Below are 15,965 nucleotides of genomic sequence, written 5' to 3' on the forward strand. Positions count from 1 at the left end.
TGATAAAAATAGATTTCAAAGAGAGAAAAAAAATCTGGTTGAAGTTAGTTTGGAAGATTATTTCTAAAAGCTGTCCAATACATGCTAGCATTAAAAATGGATATTAAACCAAATTCAATGATGATTTATTGGAAAGTTTGCATCTTTTTTATTATTATTTTTTTTGTTTGTTAATTATTGGATAAGTATGTTTAAAACGCGTTTTATTCTATCGTCATTATCATAATCTATGTTGCAAAAAACAAACGCTTTTCTTGTATTGTAAATGCTTGTATTGTGTAAGTGCATGTTACAGAAGATCATAACAAAAAAACATCTGGACCGTTAGTTTCAAATCCAACACAAAGGGGACCAGTTTTTGGTTCTCTGTTGGAGACAGTAAGAAGAATTCAACGTAGATGATCAAAGACTGGTCCTCTTTGTGTTGGATTTGAAACGGACGGTATCGATGATTTCTGATCCTCAGTAACACATATCTGAATAAATATGTGTGTGTGTGTGTGAGAGAGAGAATAATATCAACGACGTGAGAAAAATTAACTTCTCATATAGCTAAGTAACTTATATTGGAAAAAGGATGTTCAATATTTAACATAGATCATAGTAATAGTTAAATACATAAAAGAAACAATATTATTTATATATAAACAGGTTTATTTAGAAATCCACTAAAAGTTTAAGTGTTCTTATTTCCGGAAATTTTAGAATGATAACATTTTCTTTGTTTTCAGAATAATAAAAATTTTCTTCAGAGGAAAATATGCTATATGGCTAGTGAGAAATAGGAATAAAATGTTTATAATTAATATATCTGGAGTGTTATTTGTGCAACGTTTTGGTCGGATTGTCCTTCGACCATCTTCAGGCATGTTGATCGTTGGAACTTTTCTCTTTTCTTTTCCAAACAACCATCAACATGCTTGAAGACGGTAGAAGGCCAAACTGACCAAAACGTTGCACAAATAACACTTAAGATGAGAACAATAGTCGGATCAATACAAGTAATATAAACAATCAGCCCTCATCTAAAAAAAAATTTCAGAAGTTTGTTATCATATCTCTTTCACAAAAATCAACGATTTCTTATTCTATAGATACTTTCAATACAACGAGAGTGAACTACAAGTTTTTGGGACTTTTTAAAACTTGCTCTATTTATTTATTTAACAAGAAAAGAATGATTTCTGTTGTGCTTTTGCAGATAAGTAAAATTTCACTTCTTGCACAGATTGCGAAAACATGAAACATTAGTGTCTGTAGGTATAAAAATAATTATTAGAATGTACAGTGTAACCCTGATATAAGAACAACGGATATAGGAGAGATTTTCTCTAGTTCCAAATTAGAGCCCGTGTTAATGTACAATGTAACCCAGATATAAGAACCCCGAATATAAGTGTTTACCCGAATATAACAGAGCTGTAGGGACAGGAGAAGTCTCTTATATCCGGGTTACAATGTAATAAGTTTGTAGTCGTTGATTGTCTCTTTGCAAGACGTTAAAATGTTACATAACAGTTTATAGGGACTTACCCATTCACTTAAAATGGAATCTTCTAACCATTATAAAAATTCTTAGAATTATTATTTTCGTGGGTAATTATCACAACACAATGTGAGACTACAGACTATCTAACTTAAAAGTTGAAAATATACACAACCTTCCTTTGTATTGACTTTCTTGTACAACCTAAACCTGTTGTTCACATCTTTCTTTATGCCCCTTTTATAGGGCCACAAGCAATACCTTAGCATGTTCTGTGAAAATGTTACATACCTTTATACAGTTAAAATTAAATAAAACATAACCACAGGTTTCACACATTTCATCAAATAATAACAAAAAAAAACTCCAGTTCTGTTGACAAAACATTATTTTCTACTTTTCATAGTCATTAATATTTATTGTGATATTTTATCCTTTGTATATATGAGTATGTTTTAATCATATGTTTGTGTCCATGGATTAAATTGGAAGGTCTGCTATTGTTCTTATATGGAGTGTATAACTAACTCAAATCTGTCTCCTTCAGGTGATTCAGTGTCTAATCAAAACTGTCACATTTGTCAAATATATTATGTTAAATGTGTAGGTTTCTTGATCTTATTCTAAAGCCCTGAAAATTATTGTCCTAGCTTAATACTTGAACTGTTATCTATATAATGTACTTTACTTGTTTTGAATAAAATACATGTCATTAATGCATACAGCCGACCCATTTAACATAATAGTTTGCTATTGGTCCAGGAGGCCAAGGTTCAATCCTTGGTCCAGTCATACAAAAGTCTTAAAAATGGCACTTGATGCCCCCTTGCTAGACACTCAGCATTTTAAAGGGAGGTTCAAGCGTAAGTGGAGTAATCTTAGGAATAGAGAGATACCCTTTTTCTTCACCTCTGTGTCACCCCTGATATAAAGGAAACCTTGACTATAACTGACCACTTTAGTACACATTAACATGCACTGTTTATTAAATAAAGAGAAACAAAATGCACTCATCAGAGTTTATACCAGGTCTAATTTACATGATTTTTAAAAAGCAGGAATTATGGATTTCTAGTTTTATTTATTTTATTGTTGTATACATATAAGTAACCGGTTTTTATGCATATAACTTTTTTTATTGGAACAAGAAATAATCTGTATATGTATTCACAAAATGTAAAATATTTTCATCTAGAGTATGCATACATTTACTAGTGTGTGTATAACTGGTAACTGGGCAAACTTAGGTATCTTTATCATCTGCCCAAGCCTGCATCCGGAGAGCCAATTCCAGTTTGAACTGTATAGCCACAGCAGATGCTGCAGTGCACCAGACTAGATACAAAATGGCATTGTCTTGTCAGACAGAAGGTTGCCATCAATGTATATACCGACTATCGTTAGAGCAGTCGAGTTTCGATCCTAGCTTGAGGTAGTTGCTTGTCTAACCGCACTGATGAGCTGTGATACAGCAAAACAGTACAGTATGTGGATGACTATATATAGTGTGTGCATTTTGTAAATAACAAACACTTTGGGGGGGGGCAAAGACTAACAACATAAGCAAGGAACATATTTTAATAAAATGAATACGTTAGCAACAAATATAAAATCTGGAGCAAAAACTAGACCTGATATCCAAAAGTTTTGTTTTTGATTTTTGAAAGAGTGGAGTTTGATCAACACTGATGAGGGGTCCTGATGTAGAATACTGTTTTGTTTTTTAAATCTCCAAAACAGTTTTCATGGTAAACAACCTGAATACCTACAATAATAATTGGACTAACATAATTCTTGAAAGTAAACTAAGGCAGTGGCTGCAAGACTTACAAGGAAAGGAGTTTTCGAAAGGAGGACTTTGGATTAAAAATGCTTTGATTTTTTTTGTTTGTTTTTTTTTTGTTTTGTTTTTTTATAGTTATGAAAATTCAAAAACTTCCATGACTATAACTTTATTAAAAATTCCAAGGTCACAAAAACATTCACATTGTTTTATTGCTGTGTCTTACACGTGTTTCATTGAATGGCATGAATATACTAAAAAAAACATCAGAGACTTACATGAGTTCAAGAAAAATAAAGTTTTTGTTTCATGTAAGGATCTGATGATTTGATTAATGTCATTTAATGAAGCACGTGTAAGACACAGCAATATAATATGAATTTCTGTGCCCTCAGCAATTTTAATAAAGATATATATGCTCTGAAAGTGTAAATCCATTTACATTTACTGAGAAACATTGTATTGTATGAAAAAAAAGTTGCCGTTTATGATCTACGGAAGATTAATTCTACAATATTTTTTTAATAACTAATTGAATCAACTTTTTTTTTTTTTTGTAGTTCTTTTTCTATAGTTTTTTTTTTCTTTCTATATTTTTTACATGAGACATCCTATTTACGCACACTGTGGAATAAAGTAATTAGAGACTGAAAGAAAAAGAGAAACAATGTTTTGTAAACTTAGAACTGGATTTTTGATGGCATTTTAATAGTTTTGTTAAACAAAGAAAAGACAAAAAAATTTCTTTCATACAAAAGAATAAAAGTGACAAAAACATAGAAAAAAAAACTTTATGTCCTAGTTCAACCGATTTTTTTATTACTTTTTGTGAACATATCAGATTGTATTTTTTTCTTTTACCATCAAACTTTCTAGATTAACAATTCTGAAATATGAATCTAAAATTTAGTTGGTTTTAGTTTACGGTTGCATATCAAGTTTTTTTTTAATTGTTTTAATGTAAAATCCAGTCATTTTGATAGACTTTTGTATGCTTCAACTTAATATTAATTAGTTATTTTTTTGTATTTGTTTTAACTAGTCATTGATGCAAATTTGTGTCATACCCAGTAGAAATATGTGCAATATATTATATAACTAGCAGGGATACCTGGTATTGCTCGAAAGTGCAGTAAGTAATTTATTTTTAGATAACAATTGTTTTCACACCCACATGAATTAAATCTTACTGTAAACCAAAACTAATCAAAGTAAAACGTAACAAAAAATAAATATAAATGTATATAAAAAATTTTTATTCAATCTTGAGTAAATGCATAAGAAGTTTGATTTAAAGATGGATGGAAGATATATGGATTGATACATTTTCCCAAATGAATTTAAATGATGTCATAGGGTTAGAGGAACTTGAACTTGACATATCAATGGCTGTGCCTATTGCGACAGCATGTCACTACTTTATATGTGTGTGTGTAGGCACATACAAAGCTCAATTTATACTTTATATATATATAAATAAAATGAACTCATTTTTTCCCGTCGGATTTTGACCTTAATAGGATTAAAAATCAAGATATTTCATGCAAATATAATATGCACAAACGGCAGAACAATATCTGAGGTGTGTTATAGGCTTATTATTTCTCAAATTCCTCGATAATCTTAGATTTCTATACTTTTTCTGCTGAGAAGTCACGGCCAAAATCGGTTAAGATCAATGGAAGTGGTAAAATATTTTCTCTCTAATAAATTCCTCCTCCCCCTGCCACCACTTAACACCGTTTGGGGAACGTTCACAAGGAACAGTTGAGAAGAGAACACCGGTTTGGCTTCGTAGTTCTTTCATGTGAAGTTATTTAAAATCACTAAACTAAGCTGCAGTGCTCTGTGGCGTAGTGGTTAGCGTGCTGGACAATTCACATTATATTTTCACGTTCGCGCCGACCTACCGTAGTCGTTTTTTTTTTTTTTTCCTAAACAACTGGAATGGACTTTTCTTGGTGGCCGAACTGTTAACGTTGCAGATGTTTTGTTTTTTTTCACACTTTATTTTCCTACTTTTACTCATGACTCCGGGTTTGATCCTTCCTACTTACCTACCATAACATTTTTTAACCCCCCCCCGTCCCGGAAACAAACACTCGGGCAACGCCGGGTACCCCCGCTAGTATATATATATATACTAGAAAACCATGCTTGGTTGTAAAATATGGTTAGATATGGTATTTTAATTAATGTAGATTTCATATTTATTATTATAGAACAATTTGTCTAGTGATCTATATATTGTATCCAATATGTAGTCATGGTTTCAAAGTTAAAAAATATATATACATAACTTTGGTACCATCAGCTAGAATCAGAACCGAAACATTTAGCGCTTCAGCTAAATTAAGCATAATGTAGAAAATACGCATAATAGTATTAAGCGTAATCATCCAATAAGAAACAATATAAAATGAATAATTAATTAATAAACCTTCGTTTTTCAAAGGAATATGCAAATTAGTTAACTTTCATGAAACTGCTCTCATATTCATGATTGAACAGAAATGTGTTTTAATATTTTAAATAAAAAATATAGACTTTGAAAAAAAATTCAACTTTATAGGTATATATATATATATATATATATATATATATATGTTAAAAAAAAAAGTAAAGGTTTAAGTCAAACATGGATGAAGAACATTATCATACCCCCCCCTCCTAAAAAAAAAAGAAATCAGCAATTGTACTCTGCATTTATTCAACAACAACAATACACAGCAAAGGCAAGCCATTCACACTTTTAAATTGTAATCTTTCTAAACTCCATGCTAAGCTATTTGTGTTGAAATTAAGTCATGCATCATTTTATTACATAACTGCTGAAATTTTCAGATTTAGAAAAATGTACAAAACTTGAATATCTTTAAAGATAAAGCAATAAGCAAAAATAAAAAAGTATTTAGTATATTAAGCAGTTTGTAAATTATCTACAATACAATTCTGATTATTTGTAGGAACTTGCGGCATGATGTTTGAGAGGAAACGCATTTTTCTAAACTTTGATATCTTATGCTTTCTCAAAAGATAATCATATCCCAAGTCACAATTACATTATAAATTGTCATATTTATCTAAGATATAAATATGATATGTATATATATAATTTGTTAAAGTATGTTTATATTATATATATGGCAATTAATCTACACAGAATACTCCACGTTTCATCCATGCTAGGATTCGTCAAGCTTATGCGAAGAGTTGTGGTTATCTCGCGATTTTATATATGCACATTCTATCGAGTTTTTAGTTAGCCAATCAGATTCCTATTTTCCACTGCGCCCCTCCTTTGTCCTTTAAGTGCCTGCTGATCAGGAGGGGCGCAGTGGAAACTAGGAAGCTGATTGGCCAACTAAAAACTCAATAGAATGTGCATATATAAAAACGTGAGACAACCACAACTCTTCGCATAAGCCTGACAAATCCTAGCGTGGATGAAACGCGGAATATTCTGTGTAGCTTAATTGCCATATATATTTTTATAACTTTCTAGCTCTACCTATATATTGAGCACTGTTGAAGTAAATACTAAAATTAAACTCATAAAATTATACTTTCGTATATTTATGTGATTAAATGAAGTAGTCATACATATATATACATAGATAGAATATTTAAGAAACTCGGTTTCTTACTGTTGAGCACTTTAAAGTTGAAATAGAAAGTCGGTCGCCTAAGCTCGCAGTGCAGATCATGTTATAATCATTAGATCACTATGGCCAGATTTTACCACATTTCAAAAATAAATGTTAAAATTTCAATGTTATCTCTCACGGTTGAGATTGGCCTTGATGTTGGTTCCTTGATAATGGAGCCAGAGATGACTTTGTGGCCAAGTTCAAATCTCCCGACTGGTAATAAGCGTATCACTCTGCATTGATGATTTCCGAAAGGATGAAACACTAGTGTCTGTAGGTATTAAAATTATTATAATATATATATATATATATAAAAAGATAGAGATGAGACATGCTTCTGGCAAGTTAGGCAAAAATTTTTCAATAACTATTGAAACTCTAAGTAAATAATGCCCAAACTCTAAAAAACATTTCTTTCCACTTCACTACAAACTTTATAGCAGTAACAGAGGGAGTTTTGAATCGCCAGATATTTACATGTTTTTCTACCGGCATATATATTAAGCCAATAGTAAGAGTTTGTGACAAATATTTGTTGGCTCAGCATAGTCAAAAACACTCTTCATCTAAAATATGATGTGCAAGGAATTTTGAACATCAGGCTCATGGAAAGAAGAAAGTGACTTGACATTTTATAATGGGTTTACCTTTAAGATCCAGTGATACTAGTGTCAGAGGTCGTCCATCATGAATGAAAAAAACCTGGAAAAATCACTTCTGGATATGCCCTTGGCAAAGGGAAACATATATTCAGTGGTCAGTTTCCAGAAAATGAATGGTACTTGGAGCGCTTGATCATGTTATTGGTCTTTTGTCGGATCACCATGGGGTTAATAATCAAAACAAAACTACGAGATTTTCAAATATCGGTTTGTACTGCGTTGGACATATTTCTTTCCATTTTTCATATGAAACACGTCAGTGTGATAACATAAGTTTTTACATAAGTACCATGTGATTTATGTGATAACATAAGTTTTTACATAAGTTCCATGTGATTTATGTGATAACATAAGTTTTTACATAAGTACCACGTAATTTATGTGATAACATAAGTTTTTACATAAGTACCACGTGATTTATGTGATAACATAAGTTTTACATAAGTACCACGTGATTTATGTGATAACATAAGTTTTTACATAAGTACCACGTGATTTATGTGATAACATAAGTTTTTACATAAGTACCATGTGATTTATGTGATAACATAAGTTTTTACATAAGTACCATGTGATTTATGTGATAACAAGTTTTTACATAAGTACCAGGTGATTTATGTGATAACATAAGTTTTTACATAAGTACCACGTGATTTATGTGATAACATAAGTTTTTACATAAGTACCACGTGATTTATGTGATAACATAAGTTTTTACATAAGTACCACGTGATTTATGTGATAACAAGTTTTTACATAAGTACCATGTGATTTATGTGATAACATAAGTTTTTACATAAGTACCATGTGATTTATGTGATAACATAAGTTTTTACATAAGTACCATGTGATTTATGTGATAACAAGTTTTTACATAAGTACCACGTGATTTATGTGATAACATAACTTTTTACATAAGTACCATGTGATTTATGTGATAACATAACTTTTTACATAAGTACCATGTGATTTATGTGATAACAAGTTTTTACATAAGTACCACGTGATTTATGTGATAACATAAGTTTTTACATAAGTACCACGTGATTTATGTGATAACATAAGTTTTTACATAAGTACCACGTGATTTACGTGATAACATAAGTTTTTACATAAGTTCCATGTGATTTATGTGATAACATAAGTTTTTACATAAGTACCACGTGATTTATGTGATAACATAAGTTTTTACATAAGTACCATGTGATTTATTTGATAACATAAGTTTTTACATAAGTACCAGACACATTTTCACTGATTTTTTCATTGAATGAAACATGTACCATTCAAAAATCATGAGTATCAATGTGTTTCTTATTGAGAATTCATATTTCTGCGTTACGTTATGTCTTTATTAATGTATTTTCAGGTCATCTTTAACATACAGCCGTTTCCCTAATTATTAATAAACACATTTAATAAATATTCCTTTTTTATTTTTTTGTTTTTTTTTGATAACGATACAGTTTATTTGTTACTTAGGCATGAAGCCTGAATAATTTTTTTTCTTGTGTGGGGAATTAATGATCCAATTTTGTCAGAAACTATTGAGCCTACCTTAAGCTAGACATTTTTTTTTTTTTTTTTTTTTTTTTTGACAAAGGAGTCACTACTTATCAAGGCTCAGAGGCCACTCAAGGATAAGGGTTAATAAACGTACAGTGGTCAATGAGACAATGTCGTAATAATTGTTAGTAGTGGAAATTTGGTAAATTGGATTACTTAAGAGGAACGGCTCATCAAAATATCACATTAAATCTATGGTTTGATGTCAATGAGATGAATAATCCCCAATTTGTTTTAAAAACGAAAAAATGTATCATGGAGAGTGGGGAAAAAACAAATTACTTTTAATTGTTCTTTATTGATCACTTGTGTTGTATCTTTGTTACAATAAAACATATGGACATCGTTGTGATGCGTGCAAGAATAAAATACTTCTTCCAACTCATGCAAGACATTACTTCATATAAATATCAGAGCAAACACAAGTGAAATATACTTTATTTTTTTAACTGAGGGTATACACTCGTGTGTGTGTGTACATATATATATATTTCTGTTTGTTTTTGTTTTTTTTTTTTTTTTTCAACTATATTTCACCTTTTATCTATACAAATCCTTAATTTATGAAGCTCAATGTAATTACAGAGCATATAACAAACAAATGACAAAAGTCTATATTCCAAATTTCATGATGTTGACCGTTTTACAATTTATTTCTTTAAGTATGTTGACAGCACTGTTTTGTAGCAGAAAATCATTCATTTAATTATTATATCCAGCTAATGACAGAATTGATTCTTTGATTGAAATAATAATTAACTGAATGTTTTTGCGCTACAAAACAGGTACTGTCAAGAATTATGAATATCAATGTGCTTAAAGTAATAAATTGTAAGATGGTCAATATCATGAAATTTGGAGTATAGACGTTTGTCATTTATTATATATATATATATATATATATATATGGGTGGATTACTTTTAATGCTAAAATGCATATAACCCTTCTAAATATGCCAAGAATGAAAATAACAGAATTGTAAAAGTAAATTCAAAAACTGCTTTTAGTTAGACATTTTTTTTTTTTTTTCAATAAATACATTCATGATTATTTTTTCAATCTGGAATATTGTAATGTTAATTTTGTACATTGTTTTATTACTTAATATTATGGTTTTGTTGATATTTCATGAGACAACACTGAACAAAATGAACATATTTAAAAAACCAAAGAGAAAAAAAATTAGGAAATTCTATATTATTTTAATCTAGAATGCTTAGACCTTTAGCCTAAAATACACCAAAACTATAAAACTGATAGCCTACTAAGCAATAAAATACTATTAAAAAACTTAATTTTGGCTATTTCAGTAACTATACTAAACACTTCACTAAATACTCCACCAAACTGAAAAATTATGCATATGACTAAAGTGCTAAAGGGAGGTAATTGTGAAACTACCATGGCAATCTTTCTAAAATAATTAAAAAGTTTAATTTTTCTAGTCACTAACCTAAATATTTGGAAAGGGAAGAAATTGAAAAAGAAAAAAAATGGAAAAAAATAATTCAGAATTTTTATTTCTTTGAAACAAATAACAATTCATGAGAAATTTAATGAGGATTAAATTTGTATTATTCAGATATTCGGACTACTGCTCTCATCTTCAATGTTATGTTTTGGCCGATGTAACCTCTGACTTTCTTCAGGTATATCTTGTTGAACAAGAACAATATACTTCAATGGATTAAATAAAGGGTTCAGTTCTCTCTGGTTCATCAGCTAAAACATTGTAAGAATAACATTGAAGATAAAAACTAAATAACCATAATTTGTATTTCTTGACAAAATAGAAATTATAAATTGTATTTGAGTACTTCTTGAAATGAACATGAGTTTAAGATAGTTATTGAAACTGATAAATATTTATTTTTTATTTTCTGTGTACATTTAAATACAGTAGGATAGCTGTACATAACATAGTGGTATGAAAAATGGCATTTAAGATGTCTAATGCTGAAATCAAGCCTTGAAAGATTCATTTTAAATTTTGAAGTTCAATTTCTTTAAAGTAAAATATCTTTTAGAGTAAAACCTGTCATTTTTTAATTGGAGCTTTCTCCTATCAGAATTGTTAACCTTACAGCTAACCCAATAGAATCTCTTTATTAGGAAAAATGTGAAGGTGATGTTGTGTATTTACTCCTCCAAATGAGTTCCGATTTTGAAAGTCTTCAGAAGTAAATGGTGTAAGTTAATTTGAAAACCTCGCTTAAAATGTATGTCAAAAGAAAGATATTTTATTAAATATAAGATTATCTGTAAACTGATTTTTAAAAGATAAATATTTATTTTCGTATTTTTTTAAAAGTGCTTATTTACAGAAACATTTTTATAGACATAATTAATATTGAATATAAAATATTTTTAAAAATCTAATCAACTAAATCGAACATGTTTACTGTACATTCAATATTCATTTCTTTCTGTAAAATGTTTCTGTAAATTAAAAAAAAAAAGGTAAATAAACATTCATTTAAAATGGATATTATTAAATTAAAAAAAAAAAAAATTTTTACTTTTGACCTACATTTTCGGTAGGGTTTATGAACTAACTCCCTTTGCTTCTGAGCTTTTAAAACCTGGAACTCATTTGGATGAGTAAATATGGAATATTGCCAAAATGAATTATAACTCTACATTACTTGTAATTTTTTGTGTTTTGTTTTGATAAATATTCTGAATTATTGAATGAAATTTGTAAAAGAAATGAAGGAAGACAGAATAATGAAAATGAAATGATTTAATAAAAATTAAAAAAAAATAAATAAATAAACATGACATCCATTGAAAGCTGAAAAATGTTATTTAATTCACAAAAAAAATATGGCTGTAATATAATTTTTTTTTTTTTTATTGAACATATATTTAAAAAAAAAATGTAAAAAGTGACAATATAGACTAAGATACTAAAACTTCAGGTACTTACCTGGAGATCTCCCATGCTGTCTTCGGGTATCACGGTCTGCAGGTAGAACAAGTAAAACACTATAACAGAAGTCATTAAAGATCCCACACCTGGCCGACAGACATATTTATCAACAACATTCTCTGCCAACAGGTGACAAAACAAAAAGCTTTGCAACAAACACTTGAACAATTTTTCAAACAAATACAAAACAAGAGACAGTGATGGTCATACGATGCAAAAACTACATGAGACATTGATGATACAAAAATACAAATGTGACAACGAGTTCTCAATGATAATGATATGAGGAGCAGTAAAATACTGAAATCTTGTATACACCAGGCACTCGCGAATGAGCAACTAAAAATTTTATTAGCAAACAATGTTTATGCCTTATGGCGATGTACTCATATATTCTATATAAGTAAACAAAAGTCAATTCATATTATTTGGATTATTCTCATCTGAATGTTATTTTCACAATGTTTTGATTAATATTACTTACAAACTTCTCCAAATGTATCCTGTCGAATTTTGGAATCTTTGTAAAATTTGGAAATCTGCACAAAATTTAGAATGGAACTCTTTATTTAATCCACGGGGCTCACATACTATCCAGCCATATAACCAAGTAGGAGTCCTAAGTAATTCGCAATTGCATTGTGAGTGTCACCCCCGCCCCACTGAGAATTAAATTTTCAACCCCCAGAAGAGTGTAACTTACAAAATTTTACCAAGTACTTTATCCACAAAATGCAGACAATTCTAGAATGAATTTTGGAAGCCTTAAACCTATTTTTGCTTTTAAATGTTCGATCTTACTACTGACTAATATGCATCATTATTTATTACTACAGGTTACTGTGTATGTGTATATATATATATATATATATTCCAAAATTTGAAAAAAAAAATATATATATATATATATTCCAAAAATTTCAAGTTTACTAATTGAATAATTCTGTAAACTTAAAGCAAGTATTAATTCTAATATTTATATGACAATCCTAACCAGATGAAAAAGCTCAATATTCAAGATAGAGCATTGATATAAGAAAATCAATTCTAACTCCATAAATCAGGATTTACAACACTTTATTATTCGATAAGGAATACAAGTTAAAAACTTAAAATTTTCCCTTTAAAATTAAAAAATAAATAAATTTTCCTTGTAAATTTTAAGTTTTCAAACTATATTCCTTGTCGACTAATAACTTGTTGTAAATTCTAATTTACAGAGTTTAAATTGATTTTCTTATATATTAAATGGTGACTTTATTATTTATAATTAATGATTTCCATATTGTATTAAATCCTATACTAGGTCTGCTGAGTATGTGATCAGCACATGCACTGCTTTTTTGAGTTGTCTTACTCTCCGCCGTACTTCTGTCTATAATTATTACTTCATTCCATAAGGGGAGATGGTTTCCTTTTTCTGTCTGTATGTGCTCAGCCATACCTGGTTTCTCAATATCCTGGAGATTACATCAACCGAAACGTTGTAAAAGTAACACTCAAGATGAGAACCATAGTCCAAATAATCCAGACCGTACATATCAATCCTTATCTCAAAAATTCAGAAGCACAAACAAAGGCCAAGTTTTTATGTATTTTTTTATTCAGTGAAATAATGTAAGTGCAAAATTTCCATAAATTATATTCATGATGATATTGCTTGTTTACAAATCAATCAGAAAAAAAAAAAAACAGAAAAGAAAATGTAAAAATAAAACCTTAAGGAATGTCTGAACAATGACCAGGAAAAGCATCACTCCCAATGGGGTTACTATGTCCTTCAACAATAACTTGATTATTCTATTTCATAATACTTGAGGATTACTCTAGTTACTTCTAGCTTTTTTATTTGTAATACAGAAGTCACGAGTTATATCTTGTAAATTAAAAAAGAAATCATTTATATACAATATATATATATATATATATATATATATATTAGAGAGAGAGAGAGAAATACATTGAGGTGGCTTTATAGCATTATGCATAAGTGAGAATCGCATCCCAAGTAAAAATCCAATGATATACTTATGTATTATGCAAAAATAAGTATCCTTACCAAAAATTCTAAAAAATTATCAGCTTTTCATATTTTAATTGATCAGCCAGACTTTATTACTTACTTAAATGACAAATTTAATTTATAGTAATATGCTCTTTTTAATGGCAGATTACCAAATTCAATAAAACTTTTTTTTTTTTTTTTTTTTAACTAGAAAGGATACTGGGGAACAAGTGTAACCTATTTCTAGTAAAACTTCATTTCAATATTTTTCCTGCCGGTTTTCCCTCCTTCTTTTCCCAAACCCTTTTTTTCTTTTTCTTTTCTGCCCAGGGCATTTCTCCCTTTTAACACACGCACACACTTTCATGAATTTCTCTTCAATTAAAAAATCAGTTACTTCCCTTTAGTTAGTATATGATTTTGCTGGAAAACTGACGAAATCTGTGCCAGTTTAAAGTCAAAGAATGATTCAAATGTTCTAAATTTTAGATATTGTTCATCCAGGACGATGCCAATCAAGAAAAATACTAACTTTGTGGATGTTTGTTTTGCATTTTTTTTTTAAACTTTTAATCGGACATACAAACATACACACAGACAGCTGCTCTTTATATTATAGAATAAAATTCTACTCAATTTTTCCTAATATTTTGGTGTAGATGTCTATTTTGCCTGATACACAAGTATATCTTAAGTACATAAATCTAAGACAACGGCAGAATGATTAGAAAATGACCTCCAGACTTTAGTGGAATGGGGCCTCAAATGGATAGTAACATTTAATGCTAGTAAAACTAAGCTGCTCTCTTTTAAGAATTACAAGCCACCTTTCCAACCCCCTATATCTATGACAAAAATTCTACCTTCAAACTCCTTAGCCTAACTTTTGCGGGCAATACGAACTGGAGCAAATACATAGAGGCCATTGTAAAGGCTGCTGCAAAGAAGGTAGGTTCTCTCTATCAAGCTAGAAGACTACTCACACCTGAGAGTATCCTGTACTTTTACAAGGCCACCATTCGCCCATGCATGGAATATTGTGACCACATCTGGGCTGGTGCATCTACCACTAGTCTCTTCCTCTTAGATAAATTCCAAAATAGATTTGTCAATCTAATTGGTCCCACTTCATCAACTAAGCTCCAGACCCTGTCCCATCGCCACAATGTTGCATCACTATGCCCGTTTTACAAATATTTTAATGAAATGTGTTCTGATGAACTAGTTTCACTTGTACCCCTTCGACGTACATATCCCCGACAAACGTGCTTAGAAATAAGATCTCACCCCTTCCCTGTTGATGTCCCTAAATGCCAGAAAATAGTTTAATAGTTTCTTCCCTCAAACAGCTAGACTTTGGAATTCCCTTCCTGCTGCCTGCTTCCCTGGCTGTACTGATATGCAGAAGTTTAAATGTAACATAAACGAATATCCTGCTTATCTTTCTTAGACATGGCCTCAAATAGTAGCCTCTTACATCCAAGTGGCGATATGCTTTGTAAGGGGTAAACTTAAGTAAAAAAAAAAAAAAAGTATATCAAATGTTTCTCTCAGTTCATTTATTTGGAACTGCAATTGTCACCTGCTTTTATAATATTTAATAAGAAAAACAAAAATCTAAAATATCCTTTATTAATGAGAACTAAAATTTATATTTTTATAATTTGATAAGAACCATTTATCACCCAATGAGGTGGGAGAGAGGAAGAGTTTACTAAATCTCAGTACAGAAAAGATTCTCTGTAAGCTTAGAATGGAAAAAGTTTCAACTTGCAGGCCAAAATCTGAATGAGTATACTAAATGCAAAAAAAAATGTAAATAAATTTTATAATAACTTTAAGTCTATATAAATGCCATATTTACCCTTAGAGAACAAACA

At 29.8% G+C, this 15,965-nt stretch overlaps 1 protein-coding gene across 1 annotated transcript in view; it reads right to left on the minus strand.

Moving 5' to 3' along the window:
• LOC145276968 (uncharacterized) overlaps positions 1-15,965 on the minus strand; it is a 925,232-nt gene that overhangs the window by 98,865 nt on the left and 810,402 nt on the right. The window contains exon 17 of the mRNA XM_080128511.1: positions 12,078-12,113. Coding sequence (XP_079984637.1) covers positions 12,078-12,113 — 36 coding nt within the window. The remainder of the gene's footprint in view (positions 1-12,077; positions 12,114-15,965) is intronic.

Source organism: Euprymna scolopes, chromosome 5 (genome assembly GCF_053919585.1).
Source record: "Euprymna scolopes isolate OS-2025 chromosome 5, ASM5391958v1, whole genome shotgun sequence".
NCBI classification, from domain to species: domain Eukaryota; kingdom Metazoa; phylum Mollusca; class Cephalopoda; order Sepiida; family Sepiolidae; genus Euprymna; species Euprymna scolopes.